Source organism: Takifugu flavidus, chromosome 10 (assembly GCF_003711565.1).
Source record: "Takifugu flavidus isolate HTHZ2018 chromosome 10, ASM371156v2, whole genome shotgun sequence".
Taxonomy (NCBI): Eukaryota; Metazoa; Chordata; class Actinopteri; order Tetraodontiformes; family Tetraodontidae; genus Takifugu; species Takifugu flavidus.
In genome coordinates, this window is record NC_079529.1 from 12389042 (window position 1) to 12406516 (window position 17475).

Below are 17475 nucleotides of genomic sequence, written 5' to 3' on the forward strand. Positions count from 1 at the left end.
ATATCCAGAACCAACAGAAACTTTCCATGTGATGAGAACATCAACGGCGTGTGGTGCTGAGCGTGTCCACACCTGTCCTATCAGTTACATATGAGCGGGGCTGATCCGGCGCAGTCTTCAAACATGTGCTATCAAGAGCTAGTTAACGTGACCTCACAGTAAGGTCAAGGTCAACGTCAAGGTCAGCTGTTGTCTCCCTGAGGGGCAGGATGTTGAGCAGCAGTGCTGGAATATAACAAATAACACTGATACCTGCAGGAGGGAGACAGGTCACATGACGCTGTTATGGCCTCCAGCAGTGATGGGGACAAATGTCTGTCTGCCTGTCTGTCTGTCTGTCTGCCTGTCTGTCTGTCTGTCTGCCTGCCTGCCTGTCCGTCTCCCGGCAGCGTTGATCAGCCTGTACCGACTGGTGAAGCAACAGTGGTGTTTACAAGCAGTGAGGACGTGTCCTCATGTTTCTTTAAAAGTGGACCAAATGTTGGACATCTGTTACACATCAGCCCAAAGAACCAGCAGAGGAGCTGCTCTCTCCAGGACAGTTTGTTGGTGAAAGCAGAGAGGAAATAAATCCAACAGCTGCCTGGAAGAGCTAGAAGCAGGCGGCTGCAGCCCCCCGGCAGCTCTATATCACTCTTCCTCTCCTGGAGTCCCATCCCAGCATGTCTCCCAGGCCTCAGCGCAGGAGTAAGTAATAAAGCAGAACACGGTGGGGGGGTGAGACGAGTGGCAGCATCATAACAGAACATATCAGGTTACACAGCCTGAAGTTAGCCCTAAGTGTTGACTTTTGTAACATGTTGAGAGCAATAACAACCTAGAAATAATGATGATTTATGATGATATTGGCCTCAACAAACCTGTCTGAAGTCCCTGAGTCAGCTCCCTGAGAGGCCAGGGTTGGCAGCTGTGACAACATCTTGACAGTCACCGTGGGTTCTGCTCCACCACGTTACTGAAGATCTGCTCATGGGAAGACTTTTACTGTGTTTCTAGACCAGAAAAGTTCCACTCTGAGCAAAGGGAAATGGCAGAGCATTAGAAATAGATGTTTTTTGTTTTTCTTAAATGTTCAGGTTCACTTGTACATGTTTCCTTTTATCTGAGCTCTTCTCCTCCTCTGAGGGTGGGCAGACGTTCTCCATGGCAGAGTCGTTGGGGGGGAGGGTGACGTGCATGGTGGGGGCTCACGTACATTGTGGAGAAGGTGATTAGTTCCAGCTGCTTGGCAGATGAGTGTGTCGAGTGGAAATCTGGGGAAACCTGCAGAATGTGTGTGTGTGTGTGTGTTTGGAAGGCTCTTTGGAAGGGTGGAAGGTGACTTGTGTCATGTTTGTATGTCTACCAGCAAAAACTCTAAACTATAAGAGCAAACTAAGTCACATGACAGCCCAATTATCACTGCGAGAGAGGAAGAGCAGATGTTTGAAATGAGCTTCGGGTCAAACGTTTCAGCTCTGGTTTCCACCTGTGTCTCAGGGATGGATAACACAGAGGAGACACCAGAATCCTGTCCACGGTGTCTCCATCAGCTGCACAACACATGATCCTGGCTGTCCTCCTGTCCTAAAGACACAACCTGGGGGACATGTCCCAGTGGTTCCTGGTGTGTGACAGGAGACACACCTGAACCTTCATGTCCAGAATGCTCCTACACTTGGCCAGAGTTGAGATTTAGTATAAAGGATAGGGTTAGTGGCTGCTGGGGTCAGCAGTGATGGAGCCGTTGTTGCCAGGCTGGAATCTGAGTAACTTTGGGGTTTTAATTTGAACAAGAACAAGTTTGGTTTGTCTTTGAGGACACTCTCTGCAGCATCAGCAGAGAGAGGACCTGCTGTTCTTTCATTAAACCCCTCAGATGCAGCCTGCAGAGGTCCTCCTCACTCCCACCCTGCTGAAGTCACATCACACAGCGACTCCCTCAAGTCTTTGTCTCCACCCACTCACCTGATGTTCCTTCTCCGTCTGCTCTGACCTCCTTTATGGTGTGTTGACATTTTAAGTATCTGCTTGTGAATATCCTCACTTTGACTCCCCTGCAAGACTAAATATTTTAGTCAGAAACCAAGTCAAAAGTCCAACAGGCATTGGCCTTCAGAGGTTCACACAAGGTAAATTAATGGCTGGGGCAAAGTTCTCTTGAACACAGTTCACCGCTCCAAATCCAACAGGCATGAAGGTCAAACCTGCACTATAAGGCAGCTAATCCAGACTCGTGGATCGGTGATACCACTCCGACACCTGTATACAGCGTATACGGCTGTATCACACGATACGGAATAGTTGGCACAGTATCACACACGGGAGAGACACAACAAAGTGAGGAGCAGATGGTGAGATAAAGATCCAGGAGCAGGTTCCTGATATAGACCCGAGGCCCTCTGAGGAATGTGCCCTTATTCAGAAGAAGGAGTGGCTGCCTGCTTCAAAATGCGTACATTAAACACAGCAGCCTTCACCTGACCCACTCGCTATGTTCATAACTCAGAGTGACTTTTCAGGCTGGTATGCTGTGAGTCACGCGATAGGAGTTTATTAATCGTGGCTGCACGTGACTTAACATCATCGGCGGTGCTGCAATGACCAGTGGAGTTTGCATCATGACATTGCCGTCAGTAACTGTAGGTAACTTTCCTTAAAAGTGCTGGAAACGGTAGTTGAGAGGGTTTTTCCGTCTGCTCTGATGATAAAGAAGTGGCTATGGGTGTAGAGATGGTGTAAGACCCGCTGCAGTTAAAGCGCAACTCTTCACAGATTCTGGGTCAGTTTCAGGAGGACCGGTGGATAGATGGGCATCCAAAGGAAACCTGTAATTAAAAAAATGGGACCTGAGAAGATGAGCAGAGACTGGTTGTCATGATTATGACAGTGAATTCATCAACTGTAGCGAAGCACTAGTGCTAATACTGCTAACAGCAGTGCTACCTCAATTTATTGAAAATGTACACAGATTAGGTAGAAGATTGTAAGCTAAAACAAATCTAATGCTCTGTTGGTCCCATTGTGGCTGCTAAAAGAGCCCTGACTCTTCCAGTCAGGACCCCCGAAGGCCCCAGGAGGTGTGCTGTCTGACACCAAGATGTTCCAAGATGAGCTCCCAGCTGCCAGGAAGGAGTGATGGCTGACCTTCTCTCTCTCAGTCAGACTGATGACTGGGTCTTGGTCATGTCTCAAAGCTTTTTCTCCAGGTTGCTCAGTCTAGTGAGACAGTCTCCTCAGAGAAGAGTCCTGGATGCTCCAACCCTCCTCCAGCTCACAATGCTGGACGTCACAGAGCTCTTGGGCACCTTCAGAGCAGCACAAATATTATAGTCTTCTCCAGGTCTGTGTGTCCATAAGAGGCTGTCTCTGAGCTCTGGACACGGTTCTTCAGGGTCAGGTTTGGCTGTGAGACCTTCTACAGACCAGCCTGTCATTCTGGATCATGTTCCATTATTTTTTGTGGAAAGTAATGTTATTTTATGGCAGGGCTGCGACGTAAAATGTGAAAAACTAACAGAATTAGACTCACATCTGTACATTAGATTTGACACGCAAGTTTAAACTGTGTATACAAACTGTAAATGAATGAACAGTAAAAATCTTTGTTTCTTCAGGTCAGGCCTGTCAGAAGGCTGAATTACTGACATGAGACAGACGGACCATCAGTCATCTGCCTGATCGTCCTGTGAATCTCGTTTCATGCAAGGCGGAGTGGAGCGTGAGAGGCTCGATGAGGCAGGACGCATGACGCTCTGTGGGGAGGTGCTACTGGAGCAGGGAGACACTGCTGGATGCTGCAGGATGCTGCTGGACGCTGCAGGATGCTGCTGGACGCTGCAGGACACTGCTGGACACTGTTGGATGCTGATGGACACTGCAGGACGCTGCTGGACGCTGCTGGACATTGCTGGACACTGCTGGACACTGCTGGATGCTGATGGACACTCCAGGATGCTGCTGGACATTGCTGGACACTGCAGGATGCTGATGGACACTCCAGGATGCTGCTGGACACTGCAGGATGCTGATGGACACTCCAGGATGCTGCTGGATGCTGCTGGACACTGCTGGACACTGCAGGACACTGCTGGATGCTGCTGAACATTGCTGGACACTGCTGGACACTGTTGGATGCTGATGGACACTGCAGGACGCTGCTGGACGCTGCTGGACACTGCTGGACACTGTTGGATGCTGATGGACACTGCAGGACGCTGCTGGACGCTGCTGGACATTGCTGGACACTGCAGGATGCTGATGGACACTGCAGGACGCTGCTGGACATTGCTGGACACTGCAGGATGCTGATGGACACTCCAGGATGCTGCTGGATGCTGTTGGACATTGCTGGACACTGCAGGATGCTGATGGACACTCCAGGATGCTGCTGGATGCTGCTGGACATTGCTGAACACTGCAGGATGCTGATGGACACTCCAGGATGCTGCTGGATGCTGCTGGACACTGCTGGACACTGCTGGATGCTGCTGAACATTGCTGGACACTGCTGGACACTGTTGGATGCTGACGGACACTGCAGGACGCTGCTGGACATTGCTGGACACTGCAGGATGCTGATGGACACTCCAGGATGCTGCTGGATGCTGATGGACATTGCTGAACACTGCAGGACACTGCTGGACACTGCAGGACACTGCTGGACACTGCAGGACACTGCTGGACACTGTTGGATGCTGATGGACACTGCAGGACACTGCGTGTTCTCTCACATTAGAAGGTTAATAGAGATCAATCGAGGGTGCACACAGGTGTGAAGTGTGCATCCACCTATGGGCCTGTCTGAATCTGGAGTCTGAACACTAACATGAAGATTAACATGATTCAAATGGTACATGTGTGAGCTCTGGAGGACGTCACACGGAACCAGGACCAGAAGAACCACATGACATCATCTCACACTGCTCTGCTCTAGGAGTCTGGCGTTGGTGGCCGCGCCCCACCACAACAGCCCTCTACACCGGCTCTTACGGTCAGCGTGTGACCTCCTGGCGCTGCCATCTGCTCCCCAAACAGCTGATGGTCGCCTGCATCACCAGCCTGGTCACTGGGAGGAACCAGGACTGACTGGCTCTGAAGCTGAATGTGCACTAAACCTGGATGTGCCCCGGCAGCAGGAAGTGCACCGTGATTAATTTACGATGGAAATTTGCAGTGTGCTACAAAAACAAAACACAGGAGTTTCAGGAAAAGGCCCTTTTTAATGAAACAGTGGGTTGCTCAGAAAAGTGAGCAACATGTTTCCTTGTGACTTGTGTCTCAGGGAATACTATTATCAGCCAGTCTCATCGTTTCCTTTTCTCTTACAGGAAGTTCCTGATGTAAAACTCTGCCAGATGGTGATGTGGAATGAGTCCAACACCTGTCTGACCTCCAAATGTCTCGACTTAAATATTCAGTATGTGTGCTGGGGATTGTTGAGAGGTACTAACGGACGCGTATCACCAGATCATGTCTCCTCATCATGACATGACGCTCCAAACTTTAACCTGAAAGACTGAAAAAGAGTTCAGGACAGCGTGACACACGTCCACCTCAACCATGAGTAGATGTTATGTTTATAGATGCTATGTTTATTTATTGACTGTTAAAATGGAGGAGTGAAGCCCAGGTTAGCGTGTATGCGTTCACACACACACACACAGACACACATACACACAGACATCACACACACAGAGACATCACACACACACACACACACACACACACACAGGCCCTTGGTTGCCATTGGTTCGTCCCACGTCACAGCGGCCCCTCCTCCAGGGAGGGGGAGAGCGAGAGAGAGATGTGATGATATAAAGCAAGGCAGCCGACCACAGCACTTCATGGAAACACAAGGGGAGGTGTAGCGGAGAGAGGAAATTTCTACGGCACATGTTCGCTTACGCACGCACGCACGCACGCACCCTCTGATGTGTGCGATGAATGAGCGTGACGACGCCGGTGCGTAAAGTTGGTGACTGCTGTGCTTCTCGGGATTGCTGCGTTTATTCCGTCCCGGCTCCAGCTCAGAGGCTTTCGGAACTCCACACGCGTCTTTGTCTGTGGATGAGCCCGTCGGACCGTCTGGATCCCAGCGCCTGAGACTCTCTGGAAACGAGCGCGCCACATGCGTGCGGAAGGCATGGAGTTGGCACTGCTATAGCGAACCATTCGGCACGCTTTCTTTTCCTCCTCACCTTCTGTTTTGGCCTTAGTTGTTCGGTTTTCGTTTCGAGGGCTGTGCTTTGTTGAGGGATTACAACCATGAACTTTGTTGTCAGTCTCGTCCACATCCTTCTGGTCGCGGTTCTTCGCCTCCCCTCTGGAAAGGTGAGTCTTCTGGCCAAACACTCGGGCTATTATTGTGGCTATTGACAAATTAGGCGGAGTACACGTGTCTCTGAAGCTGCGTCCTCATGTCAACGTATATTTCCATGACGGCTCGGGCACACCAAACATTGCGCCCATCCTCAGTCAACACATATTCAGGGTGTCGCATTTGTCCTTGAGGATTTGCCGTTTTCTTTTTCTTTATCCAAAGGCTTTGTCACACACTGTGGGGGCAGATTCCCTTTAGAATGGTGCTGATGATGAAATAATCACATCTGCAGAATTTCTACAGGGGAAAGGGGAGAACAAATCAGTTTTGATTAAATACATGTTGCGTGTGGGATTACGCGTGTGCCGATCCGCTAAGCTTCCCAAATCCACGGAGCTCATTATAAAAGCGCCACTCCGGCAACATTTGGTGAGGGTGTGAGAATTGTGAATGGAGTTTGTCCGGGCCCGCCTTTTAAGCGCGCACTGTGTGGTGTTCCCACGATGATCCGCGCTGCGTGGAGGCTCAGACCCGGTTCCTCCTGTCCTGCCGCCCTGCAGTCTGTCTGCACAGGCCGACCCGCTTTCTCACGCAATACCTCAGCCGGTTACAGCAGACAGCAGAGCAGCACGGAGAACCGCCAGGCGGCTCGTCACCTCGGGATTTTATGGCAAAACAAAGAGGATTGGTCCGTGCCACGATGAAACATACTCATATATGGGAAGGCTTCCCCCCCAGGACAGGAGGGAAGTTTAATTGCTTGGCCCTTCAGCTTCAGGGGACCTTTACCGCTCTTTGTTTTCACTTTAGGGCGATGACATAATTGAGGCAGTTTTGGAAGAGCAGGATGTCCATTAGCTGCTCATTAAAGTGTCTTTTATGAACACCAAACTGTTTAATCAACACTCTGGTGCTGTTTGAAGTTCAGCTCTCAGCTGTGGGTGTCCAGTTTTACAGGAGATGAGGAACAGTTCAGACATGGACCAAGCTGGGTTTTATTAATGGCTAACCCAACTCTGGGAAGGACAGACCCACACTGGCCTGCTCACGCAAATGTGAGGGCCCGCAAGGGTCTAACGAGCCCCCCTCCCTCATAAATATGCATGTGCTCGTTACTTTACTAATCCTCCAACAGTCTCCTTTAACAGCAATGTTTAGTTTTAGGTTAAAAAGTCTCAAAGGTAAAGCGGAGCGTGCAGAAAACATCCAGAAGCCCAAACTGAAGGGCCACATGTAATGATTCACTTCAGGTCTGATTACTGACAGAACTCTGGGAATTATCAGCTTTTCTGTATCAATCTTAGATTTGGTATAAGTTTGAATCTAAGACTAGCAGAACACGGAGGCCAAACATGGTTGAGGACAATTCATTTATTGATGGGGGGAGTGTCTCTTTGTTTGGAAGCAGGTGACCATATTTACCTTCTGCTCTGGTCTCTTGCAGACTGCTAGCATCAACAAGGGCGCGGAGAACAGTAAAAATGATGGTAAGTTCTTTTCTCGACTGACAAGAATTCTTTTCTTCTGTGTTCAAATCAGATGACAACAGGGCCACCTAGCGGCCGCGCAGGGGACACGGCTTTCTTCCCTCCCCATCACGATTCCTTTAAAACCGTGAAGCTTGAAAAATGTGCAGCACAGTTCTGTTCCTCAGAAATTATTGTTTGTCTGCGCGCAGCAGACAGGAATCAAAGTTCCCAGCAGAGGAGGGGCTCACTTTGGACTTTGTAGCCCCATAAAATAGTTGGAGATATCAAAGACAGAGAGAGAGCGAAAAGCTGCATTCAAGGTCTCAGTTATTCCCACAGCCAATACATATGAGCCCTGGCAGAGAGAGAGTGTGTGTGTGTGTGCGTGTTTGTGCTGTGTTTTTCGCTAGCAAAATGCGAACATCTTGGTTGGTCCTCACCACTTCAAAGGACTGTTTGAGGGTCTGGACCTGGTTTTCAGGTTGGAATTGGGTGTAGGTGAGGGTCAGGGTTAGTTGGTTAGGGTCAGGGTAAGCAGCTGGGTAATGCATCATGCTTATGAAAGTCCTCACAAAGATAGAAGTACAAGGATACGTGTGTGTGTGTTGAGTGTGCTGCTCGATGATGGATGGAGACACTAATTAGCCGTGACCAACAACAGTCAGTGGACCGGGGCGGCTGGAAGCTTGACCTTTCCTCAGCACGTTGTCCCTTGAAGGTGGACTCATTGGTCCCAACCCGCAGGTGTCAGGTTCAGGCACTCGGCCCGGACAAGTCAACAGCAGCATTGTGAAAGTGATGTGCGAGGAAGCGTGGCTTTGTTTTCGCCGTGCTGAGGCGTGCAGACGTGCTGCTGTTGTCGTAGCGTCAAGCTGCAGGGAGACCACCTCCAGTGGGACCCACCTGAGGTCTGCAGACCCGAGGTTGAGCTGATGGCCTCTGCCGCGTGGCAGCACCGTCCTGCCGTCAAGTAAATGTTGCTGTTTACACACTGTCATAGAGGGACATCATGTGACCATCCCTCTCACCTCTGAAGGCTAACATGATTCCACGTTGCTCTTGATGTTGACGTGTCTCCTGTGATGTGGGAGCTCTCTACACACTGGTGACTCCGCAGGCTGCACCAGGGTGGGCTGAGTGAGGTCACGGGTCAGAGGTCAACTCTGGCGCCACGGCGCCTGAGGCTACGAACCAGGGTTGCTGGGAACCTTGCTCCTGTAAACTGTGGAGCTGTTTATTCTGGGATTTCTCAGGGAAAGAATCAAAAGAGCTATTCTGATGCTGTTTGGACAAAACTGTCTTGAATAGTTTCGATAATATTAAAAGTTCTTAAAGCTCAGTTTATTTCTTTGTGCTTAACTGAGGATTTGTACTCTTATTCTTCTACTCCAGCCGACTTTGTTATTATATTTCCTCCCTTTTCACATGTTTTGCATTTTCCCTGTCAAAGATGCTGCAGACGTCCCGGTCCAGTATGAGACCGGGCTGAGCTTTAACTGGAATATTGAAGACGACCATTGCTTCTCTTGTTTTTGTAGTTTTCTCCTTCAATGAAGTTTACATGAAGAGCATGTGCCAGCCCAGGGAGACCCTGGTGGACATTTTCCAGGAGTACCCAGACAACACGCAACACATATACATCCCCTCCTGTGTGGTGATCAAACGCTGCGGAGGCTGTTGCAACGACGAGGCCTTGGAGTGTGTAGCCACCGAGAGCCGGAACGTGACGCTGCAGGTGAGTGCAGGATCTCAAACACATTTGTGTCTTTTTGATGGTGTTTGTTCCCCAACATGGCTCAGCGTGATGTCCTCATGAGACCTCATGGGTAATCCAGCTTCTCTAACAGCAGACACCCCCCCCCCCCCCCTCCCAGGGTGGTCGGGAAGGTGCTGCAGCAGATGGAAGCTGATAAATATAATGCAGTTTTCAAATTCATGAGATGAAAGCATGAAGGGACTGAAGCCCCGTCGATCACTGATCCCGCCTCTCTGAATGACGCTGTGTCACACTGTGGATTCCATACGGAGATGTTGTTCCGTCCCTTTGAAAGGCTTCTGTGTCTGCTTGTCTTCAAGGTAAAGAGGGTGCAACTGAGGGTCTTACAGAATAACGTTGACCTGAGCTTCACAGAGCATCTCAAGTGTGAATGCAGGTAAGAGGAGCTTCTGTTGGGAGCAGTGGGACAGTGACGACACCTGGATCATCTAACCTGCTGCTGCTTCCTTCTTTATTTCAGACCAAAGCAGGATGTGCAGATAACAGCAAAGAAAGAATAGTAAGTTTTTCTCTTCTACTCTCTGCACTGATGGACATCAAGAGATGTCCGTGTGTCCTGCTTTGTCCTCTTGTGTCGGTGGACCCTATCAATCACTCCTGACACAGTTCAGGAATCAAAAGTCCTTCGTTTGTTTGAAATGATCCACCCTTAAATCTGGATCATTATTTTTAATCAGAAGAAACGTGCGTCAATGTCGATGATGTCGTATCGCCTCTATGCGATGCTATTATCAGATTCTTAGATCAACATTCACAGAATGTAACAAGCAGAGATGAGCAGCTGTCGCTGGAGAGGAGGGTCCTGAGACCGGCCCCCTCTCACCACACTGGCTTTATGTCTTCATGCTGTGGACATGGTGAGCAGTGGAGGCAGGGGACACCTGCTGCTGTCCACACAGGGACGTGCTGGCATCTCCCCACCAGCAGCCCCCCAGTCTAATCATAGCAGCAGGTGTCATGCAGTTAACCCATTTTTATTTTTAGTGGTGTCAGGAGTAAGAGACAATTTGATGCATCATTGCTGGTGTGTGTGTGTGTGTGTGTGTGTGTGTGTGTGTGTGTGTGTGTGTGTGTGTGTGTGTGTGTGTGTGTGTGTGTGTGTGTGTGTGTGTGTGTGTGTGTGTGTGTGTGTGTGTGTTTAATAGGAAAAGATCATCCATAATTATGTAACCTAAGAACTGATAACAGTAGTGTTTAAATGAGGTGAAGGTGGGTTGATGACATCACACCTGATGCTTTAAACATCACACTACGTACTTGCTACGCTAATGTTAGCCACATTAGCCGCATGCTAATGTGAGTCACATTCAGTGGTGTAATCATCTGTAAGACCTGTGGCTCAGATTCTGGTCTACTCACCTTCTCTTTAAACCAATTAAATGTGAAGTTGCTCTCGTTTATGTACCGGGTGCGAGCAGGACGCGGACTGCAGAGCAAGTGAGACTTGAATGCAGACATTTTGTGTGCAGAGGTTCTCATTGGGTGCCTTTCATGTTATCTGAGGAAGGAGCAAGGGTGTCCTCTGGACCGCACTGATAAGCGTCCCATACTTCTGCTTCCTGTTTTTGTGGGCTTGTCTTGGTTCTCGTTTTGGTCACAGGTGCAGGAACCCAAACCAAAAGCACAGAACAGATGTGATTACTGACCAGGAGAGCTTCGCTGATGAGCTCTGCTTTGTTTTCCTCTTGTTTTCATGTGGGAGGAGCGGAGGACATTTTGGACCGTTATGTTTTTCAGCCACTTTATAAGAGCTCCTGAAAAGAGGGCGGAGCACTTGTGATAAGCCGTCGTACTGATGTGGCTCCTGACAGGGCTGAACTCAGACAAAACACGAGCAGCAAGTTCTAAATATTATCACATAATGTTAGCTGCTGTGTTAAACACTGCTAGATGTCCTTGGAGCAGCCTCCTTCACACTGATCTGTGTACATGCTGTCCATAAACGGGGACGTTTGATCGGTGGAATGTGGCTGGTGTGTGTCTGAATGGACGGGTGAGGCTGTTGGACCAGGTGACTTTAGACTATGAGATGATTCCTGTCACCTGATTCTGATCTCTGCAGACCACATGAGAAACATGAGGAGTGGATGCTTCAGTCTCACAGCACATTTCAGCCATGAATCATGTGTTAGGTGTGAACGACGCACACACTGCTGGGAGGGGGGGGGGGGTGCATGGCCTTTCTGCTGAATTCTCTCTATATCACTATAGCTTAGCTGTCTTTCTCTCTCCTTTTGCTTCCCTTGCAGCCACTGTGCACCTTGCTCAGAGAGAAGAAAAAGCTTGTTTGTGCAGGACCTTCTCACCTGTAAATGCTCCTGCAAATTCACACAGTTAGACTGCAAGTCCAGGCAGCTTGAGTTAAACGAAAGAACGTGCAGGTTTGTTGCCATGCCCACATACACCGCTGAGCCTCGCCTCAACTCTCCTCTTGATTTCCATCCCGTCTCCACTCATCGCTCCCCCCACCTTTGTGCAGAACTTGCATGTTCTTGTGTGTTTGCTCAAAAGCATGTGGCAGCTTGTCTGTGGTGGTGCTGCTGCTCTGCTGCTGCTGTTAACACAACATAACATTTGCATGACTCTTGTAAAGATATTCAGGGATCATCACTTCTGCTCAGGCTCGATAAAAGGTGGCCAGACCAGCCACAGCAATCACATGTCCTGGGTCGTGCTGAAGATAAAGCGTTAGCCGCTTTGGTACCTGGCGGGTCGCTTCCTACTCCTGCTTCTCTCGCTTCTGCCGGTTCTTTAGAACTCAGGATGATTCAGCACCAGAAGAGTGAAAACCTTCCCTTTCGTTAATGAGTGAAGCCTCAAACATTGTTCACCAAGAGGCTCTGATCTCATCAAAGCCCTCGACCTAAAGAGGGGCGCTCAGACCACCTAATTAATAAGGCTGTGCCTCACAATCTCCTCTGACCCTGCCCAGCCCCATGACCTCTGACCTCTGCAGGGACCCCCCACATTGCCATGTGTTCAGGTGGACACCCACTTTTCAGTGGAGTGACTGCTGACATGATTCCAGCTGGCAGCTCTGTGTTCTGGAAAGAATGAGATGCAGCCTTTGCTGGGGGGTCCCTGGACCAGGCTGAGGTCCCTCTAACCCCCAACGCCCCCACCCCCACCCCGACCAGCTTTAACCCTGTTCCCTGAACCACAGTTAGACGTTCTTCTCCCTTTGTATTCCTCTGAGTCTGAGAGAGTCCGTTCACTGATCCCGGATCAGGAGAAACATCCTGCAGTAGGAAATCGTTGCAGCGGGTCCATCAAGTATTTAGATTCAGATATATAGAGGAGACGTCTCCACCCTCCTCTGATCACTTTCCTGCCTGAACCTGACCGGCTGTTTTGCTGTTCTCCTCCACAGATGTGATAAACCGAGGAGATGAGAACTTTATGAAGGAATTCTTTTCATGGCACAGCACTTTGAAGTCTGAGGATTCATTCCCTGCAAAAGACGGAGGGACGACGCGAGACAGGACACTGGGGACGCCGGTCCTGCCTGTTTCATCCCTAAAGAAATTAATATATATGTACATATACTAGAAGTACCACGACAATGTGTATTGCTGCTACAGAAAAAGACACTATTTAAAAGAATAACGAGTGCGCCACCGGCGCGTGAATGGAAGCGTTTCAGCGAAGCCCTGCTCAAGGCTGGAACTCTTTAATTTAATGGAAACCTTCACTGGATACTGGGCTGCTGTGGATATGAATATTTTTTTATTGAACCCGATGACCACGTCTTGAAGGAGAGACGCAGCAGACGCTCTGAGCGATGCTGTGAGAAGAGGCAGAAGAAGGACGAGGACCACAGCTCCAACAACTGTTCCCCACCAACCTGAACTCTTGATTCCACTGAACGGACTTTGGGAATGAGCCTAAAAAGCATTCTAAGTTACTCCGGCACCCTTGTGGCTGATAATGTGAAGATAATTCCTTCCACGCTGGAGGAGTTGTGTGACAATGACGAGAAATGGACAAAAGGTCAGCTAATAGTGAAGCTTCAGCTAATAAGAAGAGGCTGCAGTTAGGTTCCAATGCTGGAGGTCAGGGTAGGATAACAGGTGACAAACCACTTCCTGTTGTGGTCCTTCATGTAACCCTTCCCTCTGTGGGAAACAGATTTGCTAGTTTATTATTTATATTTAATATTCTTTTTACAAAATATGTTGAGCCGAGGCAGCATAAAGGGATACAACTTTCTGTAGTTGTATACAGAAAGAAGACTTAACTGATCACAAATAAAATCAGCACGTCACTGTAGAGCTCCACAAAGGTCCTTATTTAATGTATGTGTGTTCCAAAGAGAACCTTCCATCTTCACAGCACAGCAGTTTATTTATAGCATTGGTACTTCTGCATATCCCTTCATTTAGGATGCTCCCTTTAATTTATGAACATATTCAGTATTCTTTATTCTCATATTTATATTGTGTGTTATGGATATTTTTCTCTGTCTGTACAGAAGATTGAGTTTGTTGTCCGTCCACGTCTTTGTGGGAAAAGATCTGAATACAAAATTCTGACATTCCTGATTGAAATGAAAGTTTCTCACCGGTGAGAGGGGATCATGGTGGGCCCGTTGACCGAAGGTAACCCTAGCCACTACCAATGTCTGTGGGTGGGTGTGTGTGTGGGTGGGTGGGTGGGTAGGTGGGTGTATGTGATGCGCTGACACAGATGGTTTTCATTCTGGACCGGGGTGATGAACATGTGGTTTTGCACTTGGTGGGCCTAAGTCCTCGTCTCATTACTGCTGCTTAGCTCACAGAACTGTCCAATCATATCATGAGCTTTAGTCCTGGTTGCATTATTTCTCCTGTAACACACACACACACACACACACAGGTTATACTGCAGGAACATCTTGCTAATGATATGATAGATTAATATAAAAGTAAATAAATACTCCAAACATTTAGATTTATCTTTCATGTCTGGACATTTATGCGTGTGGGTGTGGGTGTGTGTGTGTATTGCCTTGCGGTCCACCTTAGACCGAAGGGTCGTTTGTCTGGGGCTTAATAAGTGATTAACACTGAATCCAGAGTTGGGAACGTTCTGCTGAAACATCCTTATTAATGCAGCTGTTTGTTCCAACACTTGTGCAGCTGAACAACACCCAGAAGACCTTTTTAAAAGGTCACATGTGTGGTTCCTCCACTCTGACTGGACCAGAGCGGACGTTCCCTCCCGATAGTCCCGTTTCTCCTGTGTGTTCCGTGACGTCCTGTTTTAGCCCCCGGCAGGTCATGTGATCTGACCCGTGACCCTTAAACTGCTGGCCTTGGCTCCCGTGAGGCGGGCCGCTGCAGCTTCTCAGCCCTTGAAAACATTCTATGTGTATTTAAACAGACTGTTTCTTGAGTTTGTACAGCCAAAAAGTTCTTGTATATTTTCACATTAATATATTTATTTGTGTTGTCAAATGTTTTTACACTCTTAACACTCTTGTTCAGTTTAGTGTAACTATTAAAGCATATTTATTTTCCAGTACAGTGATTTTTCTTTCCTGGATGAAAACAATAACTATGAGATGAAAGTGTTCAGAGAGGATATCAGAAGCAAATCCATTGATTTAGGATTAATCAGCATTCCAGCTTCGTCATGAAGCCCAACACAGCTTCGGCGAAGGAGGAGGGATGGATGTGCTGATGGAAGGAGGCTCAGAACCAACCTGGCCAGGAATAAACCCAATGCACTGGATCCTGATGTCTTAGCAAATTACAGGCCGATATCCAACCTTCCTTTTATCTCTAGTTCTTGAGAAGGTGGTGGTGACTCAGTTACTGGAGCACCTGCAGAGGAACAGCCTGTTTGAGATGTTTCAGTCAGGCTTTAGAGCTCACCACAGCACAGAAACAGCACTTCTTAAAGTTACTAATGATCTTCTTATAGCTTCAGATCATGGACTGGTCTCTATGCTGGTTCTGCTGGACCTCAGTGCTGCTTTTGATACAGTTGATCACAGCATCCTGTTATAGAGACTGGAACATGTGATTGGGATTAAAGGGACAGCACTAGACTGGTTTAGATCATATTTATCTGATAGATACCAGTTTGCTCATGTCCATGGTGTTCCCTCCTCATACAGTAGGGTTAGCCATGGAGTTCCTCAAGGTTCTGTACTTGGACCAATCCTCTTCACCTTGTACATGCTTCCCTTAGGGAACATTATTCGGCAGCATGGGATACATTTTCATTTTTATGCTGATGACACTCAGCTTTATTTATCCATGAAACCAGAGGAGACAGAGAAGTTAGTGAAGCTCCAGACCTGCAAGGTCCTCAGAGGCCTCGCTCCATCCTACCTGGAGGAGCTAGTGATACCTTACCAGCCCAATAGACCTCTCCGCTCTCAGAATGCTGGTCTACTTGTGGTTCCCAGAGTCTCTAGGAGTAGAATGGGGGGCCGAGCATTTAGCTACCAGGCCCCCCTGCTATGGAACCAGCTCCCTGTCCAGGTACAGGAGGCTGACTCCATCTCTACCTTTAAGATCAGACTTAAAACCTTCCTCTTTGAAAAGTTATTACTCTTACTAGTAGTTCCATTTACTATCATAGACAAACAAATTCTCATACTTAGGGGGTCGTCTAATCGTTAGGTTAACAGCTATGCTGCTAGAGGCCAAGGCTGCCGGGGTCGAAAGATGATCACAGGCCTCTGTCACCCCACTGGGTCATGGTTTCCTCTCTCCTCTCCTCTCCTCTCCTGCTCCTCTCCTCTCCTCTCCTCTCCTCTCCTCTCCTCTCCTCTCCTCTCTCTACCCAGCCCCCCATCAGCAGGAGGTCCAGCAGGAGGGTCCCAGTAATAAAGCCAGCATCACTCCACCCTGTGAGACTGATAAAGCTAACCTAGCTGTCTAGCTTTCTGGTTGAACTGAATTATTCACAGCTGTCTGTGAGCTTCGGAGATCCAGTTGATGCTTCGGCACTGACGTCGTCCCCATGAACTCCCCATGTTTGTAGTCCAACAGCAGCAGCTGAGTGTTCAGGACCTCCAGGCCTTCTTCGCCATAAACACACAGACAGGCTTCACTCCAGGCAGGTCTTTGAATGCAACGCAACAGCCGCCATCACCTGACCAGGAAAATCCATATAGATCTGAAATAAATGAACGGGACTTGATGAGAGAGACAGGAACCAGCGAACTGGGCAGCAACAGTGTGGAGATAAGTACACTTTGGTGGATCATGTGACACCTCAGCAGAGCCAGAGGACCTCTGCTGTCTTCATACTGGTCACCCAATTCTTCACCAGCAGCCATGAGTCCCAGCTGGTTTCTCACCAGTTCCTCAGAGTTCTGTGATGGTGGTTGTAGTTTGTGGGCTGCAGGAGGTCCAAGCACAGGTTCCGTCTATCTGGAGCATCAGCAGTTCAGTGTCTGCTGCACATACATGGATCTGCTTGATTATTACCAGCATGAACTGAAAAATACAGATATCCAAGTGGCTTAGTGTTGGTGTTCTAGAGATTTATAGACCGGTTCTTGATTCATTGATCAAAGAATGACTGATCAGGATGTGGTGTAGGAGAATAGTTCTCATCTTATGTTCACACTCTCCTTCAGATGTAGAATAATCCAATAGAACATGGTCTGTCTTGGCTCCAGCACCGATGAGCAGCACTCATGAGCTCCTCTGCAGGGTTGTGGAGGATCCAGCCGAATGGGAGGAATCCTCCACTGGTTTGGTGTTTCTGTCTGTAATGGTGTAATTAGTGTTACATTATAAGAGCGCTCGTGAGCTGGCGCTGAGCAAACACAAAGCAACCCAAGTTTTCAAGAGTGCTTGAAGAACAATAACTTCCTCCCAGTGCTGCACCGGACACGTAGGTAAAGAGGTCTTCACTGGTTTTCACTGTTCCCCACTTCAACTGGCTTCAGGAACCCTTCTTATGCTGGAGGTTCCTGTGTGTGTGTG

At 48.6% G+C, this 17475-nt stretch overlaps 1 protein-coding gene across 2 annotated transcripts; it reads left to right on the forward strand.

Moving 5' to 3' along the window:
• Nucleotides 1-5790: 5790 nt before the first annotated feature.
• vegfaa (vascular endothelial growth factor Aa) lies at nt 5791-15049 on the forward strand. 2 transcript variants are annotated; one of them, XM_057045284.1, is made up of 7 exons: nt 5791-6312; nt 7746-7788; nt 9309-9505; nt 9847-9923; nt 10008-10046; nt 11797-11928; nt 12918-15049. In XM_057045284.1, exons 1-7 carry the CDS (start codon nt 6247-6249, stop codon nt 12937-12939), a joined length of 576 nt encoding a protein of 191 aa, XP_056901264.1. In that variant the 5' UTR covers nt 5791-6246; the 3' UTR covers nt 12940-15049. The 2 variants fall into 2 exon arrangements, with proteins under 2 accessions (XP_056901264.1, XP_056901265.1); XM_057045285.1 differs by lacking the exon at nt 11797-11928 and having other exon boundaries at nt 5793-6312.
• The last annotated feature ends 2426 nt before the right edge of the window (nt 15050-17475 follow it).